The 19,921-nt window shown below is 32.0% G+C and overlaps 1 protein-coding gene across 3 annotated transcripts; it reads left to right on the top strand.

Annotated features, from left to right (window-relative positions):
* The first annotated feature begins 9,323 nt into the window (after window positions 1-9,323).
* LOC136043405 (uncharacterized) lies at window positions 9,324-13,469 on the top strand. 3 transcript variants are annotated; one of them, XR_010621607.1, is made up of 2 exons: window positions 9,324-10,511; window positions 13,231-13,469. XR_010621607.1 is itself a non-coding variant. In XM_065728314.1 (2 exons), the coding sequence occupies exons 1-2, from the start codon at window positions 10,169-10,171 to the stop codon at window positions 13,407-13,409; spliced, it is 522 nt and encodes a 173-aa protein (XP_065584386.1). In that variant the 5' UTR covers window positions 9,983-10,168; the 3' UTR covers window positions 13,410-13,469. The 3 variants fall into 3 exon arrangements, 1 of the variants encoding a protein (XP_065584386.1); XR_010621608.1 differs by lacking the exon at window positions 13,231-13,469 and adding an exon at window positions 12,412-12,505; XM_065728314.1 differs by having other exon boundaries at window positions 9,983-10,511.
* Window positions 13,470-19,921: the final 6,452 nt, after the last annotated feature.

Raw genomic sequence — 19,921 nt, 5'->3', positions numbered from 1 at the left:
ATATCTTCATTTTTTCAACATACGTAGCTATTACCCTCGAAAATTAAAACTTTTGAAACAGGAAAAGAGCCTTTAATCACATTCTTTACCATTTGCAATCATAAAATAGTCTAATATCTTCATTTTTTCAACATACGTAGCTATTACCCTCGAAAACTAAAACTTTTGAAATAGGAAAAGAGCCTTCAATCACATTCTTTACCATTTGGAATCATAAAATAGTCTAATATCTTCATTTTTCAACAAACTTAGCTATTACCCTCGAAAACTAATACTTTTGAAATAGGAAAAGAGCCTTTAATCACATTCTTTACCATGTGCAATCATAAAACAGTCTAATATCTTCATTTTTTCAACTTACGTAGCTATTACCCTCGAAAACTAAAACTTTTGACATAGGAAGAGAGCCTTTAATCACATTCTTTACCATTTGCAATCATAAAATAGTCTAATATCTTCTTTTTTTCAACATACGTAGCTATTACCCTCGAAAACTAGAACTTTTGAAATAGGAAAAGAGCCTTTAATCACATTCTTTACCATTTGCAATCATAAAATAGTCTAATATCAGGAACCACATCAAATAAAAAAAAAACTTAATCAGTTGATCCAATCTATTGTATTTTGGGAATTATTGGGGACCCCAACTTGACAAGGAATCTCTTATCAGGAGTTGTCTACTTTCAAAATTGTGTTCACAAACTAGTGCACACTATACACAGTTGACGGGTCTTGCGAAGTGTACCTTATGTGTTACAAAGAAATATGGTGTCGTAAACAAAAGGTCTTTATCCTTTTCGCCACTGTAACATGAGTTGATTCCAAAATATAGAAATTTCGAAGATTATTAATAATGATGTATCTTGACAGTAATTATAGTAATAAACTTGACTTGTAATAGAGATTTCATGAATTAATAAAATTTCATATAAAATATATCTAATAACACATATGAAGAAATAGCCTACCTAAATAGTAGGTACTGCATCAAATAAAAAAAAAAAAAAAAAAAAACTTAATCAGTTGATCCAACCTATATATAACAGATATCAAGCGTTGCTTTAAACGTTAACACTTCAAAGTCCAAAGAAGACACTGGCATATCCAGGGTGGAGGACTTCACACCCGACCACAAATTTTCCGTTTTTCACTCTTTTATAAGTAAATTTGTCGATCTGGTCAATTATTGGCGTCCTCTTCAAATTATCGCCCCCCCAATTTTGCTTACTGGTGCCCTTGTCATACTCCCCCGTACCCAAGATTTTGCTCCAGATCCGCCCTGAAAGAAGATATGCTAAATGTTTACCATACAAGAGCAGTTTTTGTTTATTTTTGAATAGCTTTATATTAAGCCCTAAAAAGCTCTTTCAAACACACAAATTTTTGGCGCAGACAAATTAGTCAGATCAATTGCCCCTTTTGGCGTGAATGGTACACAAGTTGTTATCCTCAAAAAGTCCAACTAAATACACCTCGCTGGCTTCTTGTAAGGCCTTCACAGCCAAACTCTGGAACCTCAAGTCAGTTTTGAAATCCTGGGCAATCTCTCGCACAAGTCTCTGAAAGGGCAATTTCCTTATTAAGAGTTCGGTACTCTTTTGATAGCGACGAATTTCTCTCAGGGCTAAGGTTCCGGGCCTGTATCTGTGTGGTTTTTTCACCCCTCCGGTAGCAGGAGCCGACTTAAGTGCTGCCTTGGTCGCAAAGACCAAGACCTCAAGAATTTTTATTTAATCTCGGACAAGAAACAAGTAATAATTTTACTGTTTTTGTAGCTACTTCAGAATTGAAAGTTTCAGTCGGATTATCAAAATCTTTATATAAAATACTTTGAAATTAGAGCTTTTCGCACGGAGCTAATCATAAGAACCACAACGGAGACCGAAGTTTTTCGGTAGCAGGAGCCGACTTACGTGCTGCCTTGGTCGCAAGCTGCTTTCTAGGTGCCTTTCCGCCCGTTGATTTTGTTGTAGTTTGTTTGGCCTAGCCATGTTGATAGTTTGCCTCTATTTAAAAGAACGAATAAATGAAATGAATCAATACCTAGTGGCTATATTTATACGGAGCACCAGCCGCGCGACAGAGTCACATTTTGACGGAAAAGACTTTCAAACAGTTCGTGGTAACGAACTGTAGTAAGGAGCGACCCGGCTCAATAGTAACCAAAACTATAAAAAATGGAATTTTGATACCAATAGCTATATCAAAAGAATTGCATTTTAATGCTGGTTTTAAATATACAAGTTTCATCAAGTTTAGTCTTACCCATCAAAAGTTACGAGCCTGAGAATATTTGCGTAATTTTAGAAAATAGGGGGATACACCCCCTAAAAGTCATAGAATCTTAACGAAAATCACACCATCAGATTCAGCGTATCAGAGAACCCTATTGTAGAAGTTTCGAGCTCCTATCTACAAAAATGTGGAATTTTGCATTTTTTGCCAGAAGGCAGATCACGGATGCGTATTTATTTGTTTTTTTGTTTTTTTTTTGTTTTTTTTTCCCCAGGGGTGATCGTATCGACCCAGTTGTCCTAGAATGTTGCAAGAGGGCTCATTCTAACGGAAATGAAAATTTCTAGTGCCCTTTTTAAGTGACCAAATAAATTGGAGGTCACATAGGCCCCCTCCCACGCTAATTATTTTCCAAAAGTCAACGGATCAAAATTCTGAGATAGCCATTTTATTCAGCGTAGTCGAAAAACCTTATAACTATGTCTTTGGGGACGACCCTGTGTTCCTGTGTTCCACCTGTGAATATAAAAATATATATATATATATATATATATATATATATATATATATATATATATATATATATATATATATATATATATATGTATATATATATACATATATATATATATATATATATATATATATATATATATATATATATATATATATATATATATATATATATATATATATATATATATATATATATATATATATATATATATATATATATATATATATATATATATATATATATATATCTTGCGAAGTGTAGCTTATTTCAAAAGTTTTAGTTTTCGAGGGTAATAGCTACGTATGTTGAAAAAATGAAGATATTAGACTATTTTATGATTGCAAATGGTAAAGAATGTGATTAAAGGCTCTTTTCCTATGTCAAAAGTTTTAGTTTTCGAGGGTAATAGCTACGTATGTTGAAAAATGAAGATATTAGACTATTTTATGATTGCACATGGTAAAGAATGTAATTAAAGGCTCTTTTCCTATTTCAAAAGTTTTAGTTTTCGAGGGTAATAGCTACGTATGTTGAAAAAATGATGATATTAGACTATTTTATGATTGCAAATGGTAAAGAATTTGATTAAATGCTCTTTTCCTATTTCAAAAGTTTTCGTTTTCGAGGGTAATAGCTACGTATGTTGAAAAAATTAAGATATTAGACTATTTTATGATTGCAAATGGTAAAGAATATGATTAAAGGCTCTTTTCCTATTTCAAAAGTTTTAGTTTTCGAGGGTAATAGCTACGTATGTTGAAAAAATGAAGCTATTAGACTATTTTGTGATTGCAAATGGTAAAGAATGTGATTAAAGGCTCTTTTCCTATTTCAAAAGTTTTAGTTTTCGACGATAAGAGCTTTGTCTGTGGAAAAAATGAAGATATTAGACTATTTTATGATTGTACATGGTAAAGAATGTGATTAAAGGCTCTTTTCCTATTTCAATAGTTTTAGTTTTCGAGGGTAATAGCTATGTCTGTGGAAAAAAATTAAGATATTAGACTATTTTATGATTGCAAATGGTAAAGAATGTGATTAAAGGCTCTTTTCCTATGTCAAAAGTTTTAGTTTTCGAGGGTAATAGCTACGTATGTTGAAAAAATGAAGATATTAGACTATTTTATGATTGCAAATGGTAAAGAATGTGATTAAAGGCTCTTTTCCTATTTCAAAAGTTTTAGTTCTCGAGGGTAATAGCTACGTATGTTGAAAAAATGAAGATATTAGACTATTTTATGATTGCAAATGGTAAAGAATGTGATTAAAGGCTCTTTTCCTATTTCAAAAGTTTTAGCTTTCGAGGGTAATAGCTATGTATTTTGAAAAATGAAGATATTAGACTATTTTATGATTGCAAATGGTAAAGAATGTGATTAAAGGCTCTTTTCCTATTTCAAAAGTTTTAGTTTTCGAGGGTAATAGCTACGTATGTTGAAAAAATGAAGATATTAGATTATTCTATGATTGCAAATGGTAAAGAATGTGATTAAAGGCTCTTTTCCTATTTCAAAAGTTTTAGTTTTCGAGGGTAATAGCAACGTATGTTGAAAAAATGAAGATATCAGACTAATTTATGATTGCAAATGGTAAAGAATGTGATTAAAGGCTCTTTTCCTATTTCAAAAGTTTAAGTTTTCGAGGGTAATAGCTACGTATGTTGAAAAAATGAAGATATTAGACTATTTTATGATTGCAAATGGTAAAGAATGTGATTAAAGGCTCTTTTCCTATGTCAAAAGTTTTAGTTTTCGAGGGTAATAGCTACGTATGTTTAAAAATGAAGATATTAGACTATTTTATGATTGCACATGGTAAAGAATGTAATTAAAGGCTCTTTTCCTATTTCAAAAGTTTTAGTTTTCGAGGGTAATAGCAACGTATGTTGAAAAAATGAAGATATTACACTATTTCATGATTGCAAATGGTAAAGAAAGTGATTAAAGGCTCTTTTCCTATTTTAAAAGTTTTAGTTTTCGAGGGTAATAGCTACGTATGTTGACAAAATGAAGATATTAGACTATTTTATGATTGCAAATGGTAAAGAATGTGATTAAAGGCTCTTTTCCTACGTCAAAAGTTTTAGTTTTCGAGGGTAATAGCTACGTATGTTGAAAAATGAAGATATTAGACTATTTTATGATTGCACATGGTAAAGAATGTAATTAAAGGCTCTTTTCCTATTTCAAAAGTTTTAGTTTTCGAGGGTAATAGCTACGTATGTTGAAAAAATGAAAATATTAGACTATTTTATGATTGCAAATGGTAAAGAATGTGATTAAAGGCTCTTTTCCTATGTCAAAAGTTTTAGTTTTCGAGGGTAATAGCTACGTATGTTGAAAAAATGAGGATATTAGACTATTTTATGATTGCAAATGGTAAAGAATGTGATTAAAGGCTCTTTTCCTATTTCAAAAGTTTTAGTTATCGAGGGTAATAGCTACGTATGTTGAAAAAATGAAGATATTAGACTATTTTATGATTGCAAATGGTAAAGAATGTGATTAAAGGCTCTTTTCCTATGTCAAAAGTTTTAGTTTTCGAGGGTAATAGCTACGTATGTTGAAAAAATGAAGATATTAGACTATTTTATGATTGCAATTGGTAAAGAATGTGATTAAAGGCTCTTTTCCTTTTTCAAAAGTTTTAGTTTTCGAGGATAAGAGCTTTGTCTGTGGAAAAAATGAAGATATTAGACTATTTTATGATGGTACATGGTAAAGAATGTGATTAAAGGCTCTTTTCCTATTTCAAAAGTTTTAGTTTTCGAGGGTAATAGCTACGTATGTTGAAAAAATGAAGATATTAGATTATTCTATGATTGCAAATGGTAAAGAATGTGATTAAAGGCTCTTTTCCTATTTCAAAAGTTTTAGTTTTCGAGGGTAATAGCAACGTATGTTGAAAAAATGAAGATATCAGACTAATTTATGATTGCAAATGGTAAAGAATGTGATTAAAGGCTCTTTTCCTATTTCAAAAGTTTTAGTTTTCGAGGGTAATAGCTACGTATGTTGAAAAAATGAAGATATTAGACTATTTTATGATTGCAAATGGTAAAGAATGTGATTAAAGGCTCTTTTCCTATGTCAAAAGTTTTAGTTTTCGAGGGTAATAGCTACGTATGTTTAAAAATGAAGATATTAGACTATTTTATGATTGCACATGGTAAAGAATGTAATTAAAGGCTCTTTTCCTATTTCAAAAGTTTTAGTTTTCGAGGGTAATAGCTACGTATGTTGAAAAAATGAAGATATTACACTATTTCATGATTGCAAATGGTAAAGAAAGTGATTAAAGGCTCTTTTCCTATTTTAAAAGTTTTAGTTTTCGAGGGTAATAGCTACGTATGTTGACAAAATGAAGATATTAGACTATTTTATGATTGCAAATGGTAAAGAATGTGATTAAAGGCTCTTTTCCTACGTCAAAAGTTTTAGTTTTCGAGGGTAATAGCTACGTATGTTGAAAAATGAAGATATTAGACTATTTTATGATTGCACATGGTAAAGAATGTAATTAAAGGCTCTTTTCCTATTTCAAAAGTTTTAGTTTTCGAGGGTAATAGCTACGTATGTTGAAAAAATGAAGATATTAGACTATTTTATGATTGCAAATGGTAAAGAATGTGATTAAAGGCTCTTTTCCTATGTCAAAAGTTTTAGTTTTCGAGGGTAATAGCTACGTATGTTGAAAAAATGAGGATATTACACTATTTTATGATTGCAAATGGTAAAGAATGTGATTAAAGGCTCTTTTCCTATTTCAAAAGTTTTAGTTTTCGAGGGTAATAGCTACGTATGTTGAAAAAATGAAGATATTAGACTATTTTATGATTGCAAATGGTAAAGAATGTGATTAAAGGCTCTTTTCCTATGTCAAAAGTTTTAGTTTTCGAGGGTAATAGCTACGTATGTTGAAAAAATGAAGATATTAGACTATTTTATGATTGCAAATGGTAAAGAATGTGATTAAAGGCTCTTTTCCTATTTCAAAAGTTTTAGTTTTCGAGGATAAGAGCTTTGTCTGTGGAAAAAATGAAGATATTAGACTATTTTATGATGGTACATGGTAAAGAATGTGATTAAAGGCTCTTTTCCTATTTCAAAAGTTTTAGTTTTCGAGGATAAGAGCTTTGTCTGTGGAAAAAATGTAGATATTAGACTATTTTATGATTGCAAATGGTAAAGAATGTGATTAAAGGCTCTTTTCCTATGTCAAAAGTTTTAGTTTTCGAGGGTAATAGCTACGTATGTTGAAAAATGAAGATATTAGACTTTTTTATGATTGCAAATGGTAAAGAATGTGATTAAAGGCTCTTTTCCTATTTCAAAAGTTTTAGTTTTCGAGGGTAATAGCTACGTATGATGAAAAAATGAAGATATTAGACTATTTTATGATTGCGAATGGTAAAGAATGTGATTAAAGGCTCTTTTCCTATTTCAAAAGTTTTAGTTTTCGAGGGTAATAGCAACGTATGTTGAAAAAATGAAGATATCAGACTATTTTATGATTGCAAATGGTAAAGAATGTGATTAAAGGCTCTTTTCCTATTTCAAAAGTTTTAGTTTTCGAGGGTAATAGCTACGTATGTTGAAAAAATTAAGATATTAGACTATTTTATGATTGCAAATGGTAAAGAATGTGATTAAAGGCTCTTTTCCTATGTCAAAAGTTTTAGTTTTCGAGGGTAATAGCTACGTATGTTTAAAAATGAAGATATTAGACTATTTTATGATTGCACATGGTAAAGAATGTAATTAAAGGCTCTTTTCCTATTTCAAAAGTTTTAGTTTTCGAGGGTAATAGCTACGTATGTTGAAAAAATGAAGATATTACACTATTTTATGATTGCAAATGGTAAAGAATGTGATTAAAGGCTCTTTTCCTATTTCAAAAGTTTTAGTTTTCGAGGGTAATAGCTACGTATGTTGACAAAATGAAGATATTAGACTATTTTATGATTGCAAATGGTAAAGAATGTGATTAAAGGCTCTTTTCCTACGTCAAAAGTTTTAGTTTTCGAGGGTAATAGCTACGTATGTTTAAAAATGAAGATATTAGACTATTTTATGATTGCACATGGTAAAGAATGTAATTAAAGGCTCTTTTCCTATTTCAAAAGTTTTAGTTTTCGAGGGTTATAGCTACGTATGTTGAAAAAATGAAGATATCAGACTATTTTATGATTGCAAATGGTAAAGAATGTGATTAAAGGCTCTTTTCCTATGTCAAAAGTTTTAGTTTTCGAGGGTAATAGCTACGTATGTTGAAAAAATGAAGATATTACACTATTTTATGATTGCAAATGGTAAAGAATGTGATTAAAGGCTCTTTTCTATTTCAAAAGTTTTAGTTTTCGAGGGTAATAGCTACGTATGTTGAAAAAATGAAGATATTAGACTATTTTATGATTGCAAATGGTAAAGAATGTGATTAAAGGCTCTTTTCCTATTTCAAAAGTTTTAGTTTTCGAGGGTAATAGCTACGTATGTTGAAAAAATGAAGATATTAGACTATTTTATGATTGCAAATGGTAAAAAATGTGATTAAAGGCTCTTTTCCTATTTCAAAAGTTTTAGTTTTCGAGGGTAATAGCAACGTATGTTGAAAAAATGAAGATATCAGACTATTTTATGATTGCAAATGGTAAAGAATGTGATTAAAGGCTCTTTTCCTATTTCAAAAGTTTTAGTTTTCGAGTGTAATAGCTACGTATGTTGAAAAAATGAAGATATTAGACTATTTTATGATTGCAAATGGTAAAGAATGTGATTAAAGGCTCTTTTCCTATGTCAAAAGTTTTAGTTTTCGAGGGTAATAGCTACGTATGTTTAAAAATGAAGATATTAGACTATTTTATGATTGCACATGGTAAAGAATGTAATTAAAGGCTCTTTTCTTATTTCAAAAGTTTTAGTTTTCGAGGGTAAAAGCTACGTATGTTGAAAAAATGAAGATATTAGACTATTTTATGATTGCAAATGGTAAAGAATGTGATTAAAGGCTCTTTTCCTATGTCAAAAGTTTTAGTTTTCGAGGGTAATAGCTACGTATGTTGCAAAAATGAAGATATTGCACTATTTTATGATTGCAAATGGTAAAGAATGTGATTAAAGGCTCTTTTCCTATTTCAAAAGTTTTCGTTCTCGAGGGTAATAGCTACGTATGTTGAAACAATGAAGATATTAGACTATTTTATGATTGCAAATGGTAAAGAATGTGATTAAAGGCTCTTTTCCTATTTCAAAAGTTTTAGTTTTTGAGGGTAATAGCTACGTATGTTGAAAAAATGAAGATATTAGACTATTTTATGATTGCAAATGGTAAAGAATGTGATTAAAGGCTCTTTTCCTATTTCAAAAGTTTTAGTTTTCGAGGGTAATAGCTACGTATGTTGAAAAAATGAAGATATTAGACTATTTTATGATTGTAAATGGTAAAGACTGTGATTAAAGGCTCTTTTCCTATTTCAAAAGTTTTAGTTTTCGAGAGTAATAGCTACGTATGTTGAAAAAATGAAGATATTAGACTATTTTATGATTGCACATGGTAAAGAATGTGATTCTACTCCAATAGGAGCGCCTTAGCTTCGCCTCGAGTTAAACTGAGATAGACGGGTGCAATCGCCTCAATTGACCAAACCAAACCAGTTGACGTTCGCATTCGCTTTGGTTCAGACCAAATTAAATAATGAGTGACAGTGAAATAGTGATTGGACTATTGGACAGTTTAGTTGATGAAGATTATGAACGTGGAAGGCGAAATAAAGCTCATTCGCGTCGCAGAATACTCTCAAGTGAGAGTGATAGTGATCATAGAACAAGTAGTGGCTCTCGGAGCCCAGAGTTTCAAACTCATGCTCGATATGGCTCTCGGAGCCCTCAAATTAGTTCTAGGAATGACAAATCTAGCTCTCGGAGCCCACAAATAGGTTCTAGAACCATAAGAACTGGCTCTGTGAGCCCCGTAAAAATCCATGACAAAAAGCGGAAGGCTTCTCCGGAAAAGCGAAAAGGTAAAAGATTAAAAGAAAACACGTCAAATGACTCTTTATTCAAAAAGATTTCTGAGGAACGTTCTGGTAACAAAGAGGGTCCCAAGATCCATAAAAAACTTGCCAAAGTTGCAAATAGAGCTTTCTCCGAGCCTTTGGAAATAGGGAAGCTAAAAGATTTATTTGAGTGCCACCCTAGGCCTGCGAATACAGATAAAATTGTTGTTCCCAAGGTGAATAGTGAGATTTAAGCCACTCTCTCAGCACGTGCTAAGCAGAGGGATGCTAAGGCACTTCAAGTGCAGCGGACAATTGTTCACTCAACCTTTTGTGTTTTAGAGGCAGTAAATGATGTTCTTGAGCTCGAAAATGAGCATATCAAAGAAAAGGTTGTTAAAAACCTAACAGATGCAGTTCACATGCTTGGCCTCACCAATTATGATTTAAGTCTAAAAAGACGCCATGCGATGAAATTCGAGTTGAGCCCAGATCCCATGGTGGCATCCGCTTTATGCACTCCCGAAGTCAAAGTCACGGAGTTTCTTTTTGGCAAAGATGTTGCAAAAACAACGTCCAAAGCCAAATCCGTGGCGGATTTGAAAAAATCATTTGGAAGACCAAAAAACGTGCAAGGGGGGGGCCTACCGTTATCGCCGATGGCAGAACGAGGCTCCCCGTCCATTCTATCGAAAAAAGCAGAACCAGGACCGTCAGGAGAGGTCGAAATTCCAGAACTTTCAGAAAAGGGATCGCAAATAGGTGGTATGTACCATTTAACATACCCTGACCTTGAGTTTTATGATTTTGTTGTAAATTTCAATAGGCAGTCCAAACATTTGGTTGATAATTTTAAAGCAGGGAGAATTAGTAAGTTTATCTCAAAATGGCAATCAATAACAAGTGATTTGAATATTTTGAATATTGTGGCTTCAGGCTATAAGATTGAATTCGAGAAAAGACCATTAAAAGCTTTGCTAACAAAAAACAAAAGTTTTACGCCTGAAGAAATGCAGGCTATACGAAAAGAAGTTTATATTTTATTGTATAAAGGAGTTATTATTAAAGTACCCGAATTCAGAATAAAAGGAATACTTTGTGTTTCTCCCGTTTTTACGGTCCCAAAGAAAGATGGGTCTTCTCGGTTTATTTTGAATCTTAAAAAACTAAACGAAAGTATTAAATATTACCATTTTAAAATGGAAAGTGTTCAGTCTGCGGTTCTTTTAATGACAAAAAATTGTTATATGGCCTCTGTTGACCTTGTTGACTTTTATTATTCATGCCCTGTTGATTTTGAGTATCAATTATGGCTTTGTTTTGAAGTAGATTGTTATTATGCTTTCACATGTATGCCGGCTTATCATCTGCCCCAAGGGTTCTCACGAAACTTATGAAACCCGTTTTCTCCCTTCTTCGACGACAAGGTTATATGTCAATTGTTTATCTAGACGATACCCTTCTTCTGGGAAGGTCAGTTTTAGAATGTCAAAACAATGTCTATGAAACAGTGAAATTACTGTCAGAGCTGGGGTTTGTAATTCACCCGGGGAAGTCAGTTCTCATTCCAAGTCAACGAATAGAATTTCTGGTTTTTTTATTAGATTCGCGATTAATGTGTATTTCCCTGCCGGAAAGAAAAATTGAAAAGGTTCTAGATTCAGTTTCAAAAGTTCTCCGTCAAAAATCGACTACGATTCAAAATTTGGCCGAAACTCTAGGTGTTCTTGTTTCAACCTTCCCAGCAGTGGAATTAGGGCCTTTATATTACCGGAAAGCGGAATCATTGAAAATTCAAGCACTAAAGCACGCGAAGGGTGATTTTGCGGCTAGGCTAACTTTAACATCCGATGTAATTTCCGAATTGCATTGGTGGTTGAACATTGCCAACCATGCGTCTAAAGCAATTGAACCTAGGTCAATTGACAAATATTTGTGTAGTGATGCATCCAAATTAGGCTGGGCACTCGTGGATGAATATTCCATGAAAACAGCCACAGGCGAATGGTCCTCAGAAGAGAAGGGATTTGACATCAATGTTTTAGAAACGAAGGCCGTTTATCTGGGATTAAAGTGTTTTGCTCAGGATATTAAGGGCATTCATGTCAGGCTGCGTTCAGATAATATAACTACAGTAGCTTGTATAAATAAAATGGGAGGAACAAAATCTCAATTGTGTAACTATTTCGCAAATAGGATCTGGCAGTTAGTATTGCAGGATAAAGGGTGGATATCTGCAGAGCATGTGCCAGGAGTTGCTAATATCGCGGATAAAGCATCTCGAAAATTTGATAATGAAAAAGAATGGAAATTGAATTGTAGAATATTCGTTATTTTGAATTCATTGGTATGTCAGTCGATAGATATTGATCTGTTTGCAACCAGATTAAATTTTCAGATTAAACCATTTGTTTCTTGGAAACCAGATGCAGAATGTTTTTTCGTAGATGCATTTGCAATGAGTTTGGAGCCTCATTTCTTTTATGCCTTTCCCCCATTTAGCTTACTTCTGAGGACCCTTCAGAAGGTAGAGACAGATCAGGCAACTGGTATTTTGATTTTCCCAAACTGGACCACACAAGTTTGGTATCCCTTACTATTAAAGCTCTTAATAGGAAGTCCTATACTTTTACCAAATGATACTTTTACTTTGTCTCTTCCACAGAAACCGACCTTACACCATCCATTGTCCAAAACGTTACGCCTAGCGGCTTGTGTCGTCTCCGGCAAGGGCTTCACCACCAAGGATATTCTCCTTCCACAGTTGATATTATCATGGATGGATGGCGGGATTCAACTAAGCGTCAGTACAGGGTTTACATTGAAAAATGGATCGACTTTTGTGGAAGAAAAACAATCCAGGCCTTGGAGGCAACTGTACCGGAGACTTTGACCTTTCTTACGGAACTGTTTTACTCAGGTGTTGGATACAGTGCTATTAATACTGCGAAGAGTGCTTTATCCGCAATTTTACCAAGCCTTCAGTTAGGCAGTAATCACATCACTAAGAAATTCATGAGAGGTGTCTTTAATAGAAGGCCTAGCCTACCCAAGATTTCTAGTATTTGGGATGTAAAATGTGTATTCGATCTATTTAGATTGCCAGTTTGGGATATCGAAAACCTTAAATTAAAGACACTAACACAAAAATTAGCGGTTTTATTGATTCTATCGGCTTGTGAAAGAGTTCAGTTGTTGGCCAGTTTGTCACTTAATAATATGATAAATAATGACGATGGAAGTTCTGATTTTCAAACTAATGTGCTATTAAAAACAACGAAACCGGGAAACCACAAATAAGTAGTTAAATTTCGACCTTTTCAAGAGTCGTCCCTTTGTCCGGTGACGCACTTAGCTAGGTATATTAGAATGACGTCATACCTGAATAGAGACGACGCACTTTTTCTTACATATCGTAAGCCTTATACCGCTGCGTCCAAGTCATCTATTTCTAGATGGATAAAACAAGTATTATTTCTTGCAGGTATAGATACCAGTGTTTACGGTGCTCATAGCACACGGTCTGCCTCAACGTCCCACCTTAAAGCAAGAGGAGTTGATGTTGACCAAATCATAAGATATGTAGGCTGGACAAATGCTAAAACGTTTGCAAGGTTTTATAATAAACCAATTGAAAGTGAAAAACAGTTATCTGTTTTTTGAAGTCACTCATCGCATTCTGTTATATTTGAATTATTTTACTATAAATGAAATTTTGTACAGCGGCCTCTTTTTATTGAATAGGGCTATTATTGGTCATTAGTGTTGGTTTAGCTCATGCTGAACTTTAAAATCTCAGTTTAACTCGAGGCGAAGCTAAGGCGCTCCTATTGGAGTAGAATTTATAAATTAAACGAAAACTTACCAAGTTTGAAGTTTGATTGTAATACTACTCCAAAGAAGGAGCGCCAGCGTAGCTGAGAGTTCAACTGCCCTCCCAATTTCCCTTCCCGTTGAACTCTCAGCGTTTCATCATGAGCTTAACCACCGCATACTACAACGACTTTAAAACACTGGTTTGGTTTGGTCAATTGAGGCGATTGCACCCGTCTATCTCAGTTGAACTCTCAGCTACGCTGGCGCTCCTTCTTTGGAGTAGAATTACAATCAAACTTCAAACTTGGTAAGTTTTCGTTTAATTTATAAATTAAACGCTCTTTTCCTATGTCAAAAGTTTTAGTTTTCGAGGGTAATAGCTACGTATGTTTAAAAATGAAGATATTAGACTATTTTATGATTGCACATGGTAAAGAATGTAATTAAAGGCTCTTTTCCTATTTCAAAAGTTTTAGTTTTCGAGGGTAATAGCTACGTATGTTGAAAAAATGAAGATATTAGACTATTTTATGATTGCAAACGGTAAAGAATGTGATTAAAGGCTCTTTTCCTATGTCAAAAGTTTTAGTTTTCGAGGGTAATAGCTACGTATGTTGAAAAAATGAAGATATTACACTATTTTATGATTGCAAATGGTAAAGAATGTGATTAAAGGCTCTTTTCCTATTTCAAAAGTTTTCGTTTTCGAGGGTAATAGCTACGTATGTTGAAAAAATGAAGATATTAGACTATTTTATGATTGCAAATGGTAAAGAATGTGATTAAAGGCTCTTTTCCTATTTCAAAAGTTTTAGTTATCGAGGGTAATAGCTACGTATGTTGAAAAAATGAAGATATTAGACTATTTTATGATTGCAAATGGTAAAGAATGTGATTAAAGGCTCTTTTCCTATTTCAAAAGTTTTAGTTTTCGAAGGTAATAGCTACGTATGTTGAAAAAATGAAGATATTAGACTATTTTATGATTGCAAAAGGTAAAGACTGTGATTAAAGGCTCTTTTCCTATTTCAAAAGTTTTAGTTTTCGAGAGTAATAGCTACGTATGTTGAAAAAATGAAGATATTAGACTATTTTATGATTACACATGGTAAAGAATGTGATTAAACGCTCTTTTCCTATTTCAAAAGTTTTAGTTTTCGAGGGTAATAGCTACGTATGTTGAAAAAATGAAGAAATTAGACTATTTTATGATTGCAAATGGTAAAGAATGTGATTAAAGGCTCTTTTCCTATTTCAAAAGTTTTAGTTTTCGAGGGTAATAGCTACGTATTTTGAAAAAATGAAGCGATTAGACTATTTTGTGATTGCAAATGGTAAAGAATGTGATTAAAGGCTCTTTTCCTATTTCAAAAGTTGTAGTTTTCGAGGATAAGAGCTTTGTCTGTGGAAAAAATGAAGATATTAGACTATTTTATAATTGCACATGGTAAAGAATGTGATTAAAGGCTCTTTTCCTATTTCAATAGTTTTAGTTTTCGAGGGAAATAGCTATGTCTGTGGAAAAAATGAAGATATTAGACTATTTTATGATTGCACATGGTACAGAATGTGATTAAAGGCTCTTTTCCTATTTCAAAAGTTTTAGTTTTCGAGGGTAATAGCTACGTATGTTGAAAAAATGAAGATATTAGACTATTTTATGATTGCAAATGGTAAAGAATGTGATAAAGGCTCTTTTCCTATTTCAAAAGTTTTAGTTTTCCGGGGTAAGAGCTACGTATGTTGAAAGAATGAAGATATTTGACTATTTTATGATTGCAAATGGTAAAGAATGTGATTAAAGGTTCTTTTCCTATGTCTAAAGTTTTAGTTTTCGAGGGTAATAGCTACGTATGTTGAAAAAATGAAGATATTAGACTATTTTATGATTGCAAATGGTAAAGAATGTGATTAAAAGCTCTTTTCCTATTTCAAAAGTTTTAATTTTGGAGGGTAATAGCTACGTATGTTGAAAAATGAAGCTATTAGACTATTTTGTGATTGCAAATGGTAAAGAATGTGATTAAAGGCTCTTTTCCACTTTCAAAAGTTTTAGTTTTCGGGGATAAGAGCTATGTCTGTGGAAAAAATGAAGATATTAGACTATTTTATGATTGTACATGGTAAAGAATGTGATTAAAGGCTCTTTTCCTATTTCAATAGTTTTAGTTTTCGAGGGTAATAGCTATGTCTGTGGAAAAAATGAAGATATTAGACTATTTTATGATTGCACATGGTAAAGAATGTGATTAAAGGCTCTTTTCCTATTTCAAAAGTTTTAGTTTTCGAGGGTAATAGCTACGTATGTTGAAAAAATGAAGATATTAGACTATTTTATGATTGCAAACGGTAAAGAATGTGATTAAAGGCTCTTTTCCTATTTCAAAAGTTTTAGTTTTCGAGGGTAATAGCTACTGTTGTTGAAAAAATAAAGATATTAGACTATTTTATGATTGCAAATGGTAAAGAATGTTATTAAAGGCTCTTTTCCTATTTCAAAAGTTTTAGTTTTCGAGGGTAATAGCTAAGTATGTTGAAAAAATGAAGATATTAGACAATTTTATGATTGCACATGGTAAAGAATGTGATTAAAGGCTCTTTTCCTATGTCAAAAGTTTTAGTTTTCGAGGGTAATAGCTACGTATGTTGAAAAAATGAAGATATTAGACTATTTTATGATTGCAAATGGTAAAGAATGTGATTAAAGGCTCTTTTCCCATGTCAAAAGTTTTAGTTTTCGAGGGTAATATCTACGTATGTTGAAAAAATGAAGATATTAGACTATTTTATGATTGCAAATGGTAAAGAATGTGACTAAAGGCTCTTTTCCTATTTCAAAAGATTTAGTTTTCGGGGGTAAGAGATACGTATGGTGAAAAAAATGAAGATATTAGACTATTTTATGATTGCAAATGGTAAAGAATGTGATTAAAGGCTCTTTTCCTATGTCAAAAGTTTTAGTTTTCGAGGATAATAGCTACGTATGTTGAAAAATGAAGATATTAGACTATTTTATGATTGCACATGGTAAAGAATGTAATTAAAGGCTCTTTTCCTATTTCAAAAGTTTTAGTTTTCGAGGGTAGTAGCTACGCATGTTGAAAAAATGAAGATATTAGACTATTTTATGATTGCAAATGGTAAAGAATGTGATTAAAGGCCCTTTTCCTATGTCAAAAGTTTTAGTTTTCGAGGGTAATAGCTACGTATGTTGAAAAATGAAGCTATTAGACTATTTTGTGATTGCAAATGGTAAAGAATGTGACTAAAGGCTCTTTTCCACTTTCAAAAGTTTTAGTTTTCGGGGATAAGAGCTTTGTCTGTGGAAAAAATGAAGATATTAGACTATTTTATGATTGTACATGGTAAAGAATGTGATTAAAGGCTCTTTTCCTATTTCAATAGTTTTAGTTTTCGAGGGTAATAGCTATGTCTGTGGAAAAAATGAAGATATTAGACTATTTTATGATTGCACATGGTAAAGAATGTGATTAAAGGATCTTTTCCTATTTCAAAAGTTTTAGTTTTCGAGGGTAATAGCTACGTATGTTGAAAAAATGAAGATATTAGACTATTTTATGATTGCAAATGGTAAAGAATGTGATTAAAAGCTGTTTTCCTATGTCAAAAGTTTTAGTTTTCGAGGGTAATAGCTACGTATGTTGAAAAAATGAAGATATTAAACTATTTTATGATTGAAAATGGTAAAGAATGTGATTAAAGGCTCTTTTCCTATTTCAAAAGTTTTCGTTTTCGATGGTAATAGCTACGTATGTTGAAAAAATGAAGATATTAGACTATTTTATGATTGCAAATGGTAAAGAATGTGATTAAAGGCTCTTTTCCTATTTCAAAAGTTTTAGTTTTCGGGGGTAAGAGCTACGTATGTTGAAAAAATGAAGATATTAGACTATTTTATGATTGCAAATGGTAAAGAATGTGATTAAAGGCTCTTTTCCTATTTCAAAAGTTTTAGTTTTGGAGGGTAATAGCTACGTATGTTGAAAAATGAAGCTATTACACTATTTTGTGATTGCAAATGGTAAAGAATGTGATTAAAGGTTCTTTTCCTATGTCAAAAGTTTTAGTTTTCGAGGGTAATAGCTACGTATGTTGAAAAAATGAAGATATTAGACTATTTTATGATTGCAAATGGTAAAGAATGTGATTAAAGGCTCTTTTCCTATTTCAAAAGTTTTAGTTTTGGAGGGTAATAGCTACGTATGTTGAAAAATGAAGCTATTACACTATTTTGTGATTGCAAATGGTAAAGAATGTGATTAAAGGCTCTTTTCCACTTTCAAAAGTTTTAGTTTTCGGGGATAAGAGCTATGTCTGTGGAAAAAATGAAGATATTAGACTATTATATGATTGTACATGGTAAAGAATGTGATTAAAGGCTCTTTTCCTATTTCAATAGTTTTAGTTTTCGAGGGTAATAGCTATGTCTGTGGAAAAAATGAAGATATTAGACTATTTTATGATTGCACATGGTAAAGAATGTGATTAAAGGCTCTTTTCCTATTTCAAAAGTTTTAGTTTTCGAGGGTAATAGCTACGTATGTTGAAAAAATGAAGATATTAGACTATTTTATGATTGCAAATGGTAAAGAATGTGATTAAAGGCTCTTTTCCTATTTCAAAAGTTTTAGTTTTCGAGGGTAATAGCTACTGTTGTTGAAAAAATGAAGATATTAGACTATTTTATGATTGCAAATGGTAAAGAATGTTATTAAAGGCTCTTTTCCTATGTCAAAAGTTTTAGTTTTAAAGGGTAATAGCTACGTATGTTGAAAAAAAAGAAGATATTAGACTATTTTATGATTGCAAATGGTAAAGAATGTGATTAAAGGCTCTTTTCCTATTTCAAAAGTTTTAGTTTTCGAGGGTAATAGCTACGTATGTTGAAAAAATGAAGATATTAGACAATTTTATGATTGCACATGGTAAAGAATGTGATTAAAGGCTCTTTTCCTATGTCAAAAGTTTTAGTTTTCGAGGGTAATAGCTACGTATGTTGAAAAAATGAAGATATTAGACTATTTTATGATTGCAAATGGTAAAGAATATGATTAAAGGCTCTTTTCCCATGTCAAAAGTTTTAGTTTTCGAGAGTAATATCTACGTATGTTGAAAAAGTGAAGATATTAGACTATTTTATGATTGCAAATGGTAAAGAATGTGACTAAAGGCTCTTTTCCTATTTCAAAAGATTTAGTTTTCGGGGGTAAGAGATACGTATGGTGAAAAAATGAAGATATTAGACTATTTTATGATTGCAAATGGTAAAGAATGTGATTAAAGGCTCTTTTCCTATGTCAAAAGTTTTAGTTTTCGAGGATAATAGCTACGTATGTTGAAAAATGAAGATATTAGACTATTTTATGATTGCACATGGTAAAGAATGTGATTAAAGGCTCTTTTCCTATTTCAAAAGTTTTAGTTTTCGAGGGTAATAGCTACGTATGTTGAAAAAAAAGAAGATATTAGACTATTTTATGATTGCAAATGGTAAAGAATGTGATTAAAGGCTCTTTTCCTATTTCAAAAGTTTTAGTTTTCGAGGGTAATAGCTACGTATGTTGAAAAAATGAAGATATTAGACAATTTTATGATTGCAAATGGTAAAGAATGTGATTAAAGGCTCTTTTCCTATGTCAAAAGTTTTAGTTTTCGAGGGTAATAGCTACGTATGTTGAAAAAATGAAGATATTAGACTATTTTATGATTGCAAATGGTAAAGAATGTGATTAAAGGCTCTTTTCCCATGTCAAAAGTTTTAGTTTTCGAGGGTAATATCTACGTATGTTGAAAAAATGAAGATATTAGACTATTTTATGATTGCAAATGGTAAAGAATGTGACTAAAGGCTCTTTTCCTATTTCAAAAGATTTAGTTTTCGGGGGTAAGAGATACGTATGGTGAAAAAATGAAGATATTAGACTATTTTATGATTGCAAATGGTAAAGAATGTGATTAAAGGCTCTTTTCCTATGTCAAAAGTTTTAGTTTTCGAGGATAATAGCTACGTATGTTGAAAAATGAAGATATTAGACTATTTTATGATTGCACATGGTAAAGAATGTAATTAAAGGCTCTTTTCCTATTTCAAAAGTTTTAGTTTTCGAGGGTAGTAGCTACGCATGTTGAAAAAATGAAGATATTAGACTATTTTATGATTGCAAATGGTAAAGAATGTGATTAAAGGCCCTTTTCCTATGTCAAAAGTTTTAGTTTTCGAGGGTAATAGCTACCTATGTTGAAAAATGAAGCTATTAGACTATTTTGTGATTGCAAATGGTAAAGAATGTGATTAAAGGCTCTTTTCCACTTTCAAAAGTTTTAGTTTTCGGGGATAA

This window comes from Artemia franciscana, unplaced genomic scaffold, assembly GCF_032884065.1.
Source record: "Artemia franciscana unplaced genomic scaffold, ASM3288406v1 Scaffold_5699, whole genome shotgun sequence".
Lineage (NCBI taxonomy): Eukaryota > Metazoa > Arthropoda > Branchiopoda > Anostraca > Artemiidae > Artemia > Artemia franciscana.
Note: the sequence above shows the minus strand (reverse complement) of the source record. Positions and strands in the feature narration are given on the sequence as shown.

Excerpts from the sequence above, each read along its gene's own strand:
- LOC136043405 (XM_065728314.1), top strand. The coding sequence starts at position 10,169 with ATGCTTGGCCTCACCAATTATGATTTAAGTCTAAAAAGACGCCATGCG. Across the intron at positions 10,512-13,230 it reads AAAGGGATCGCAAATAGGTG|GTATAGATACCAGTGTTTAC; the intron begins GTATGTACCATT and ends TATTTCTTGCAG.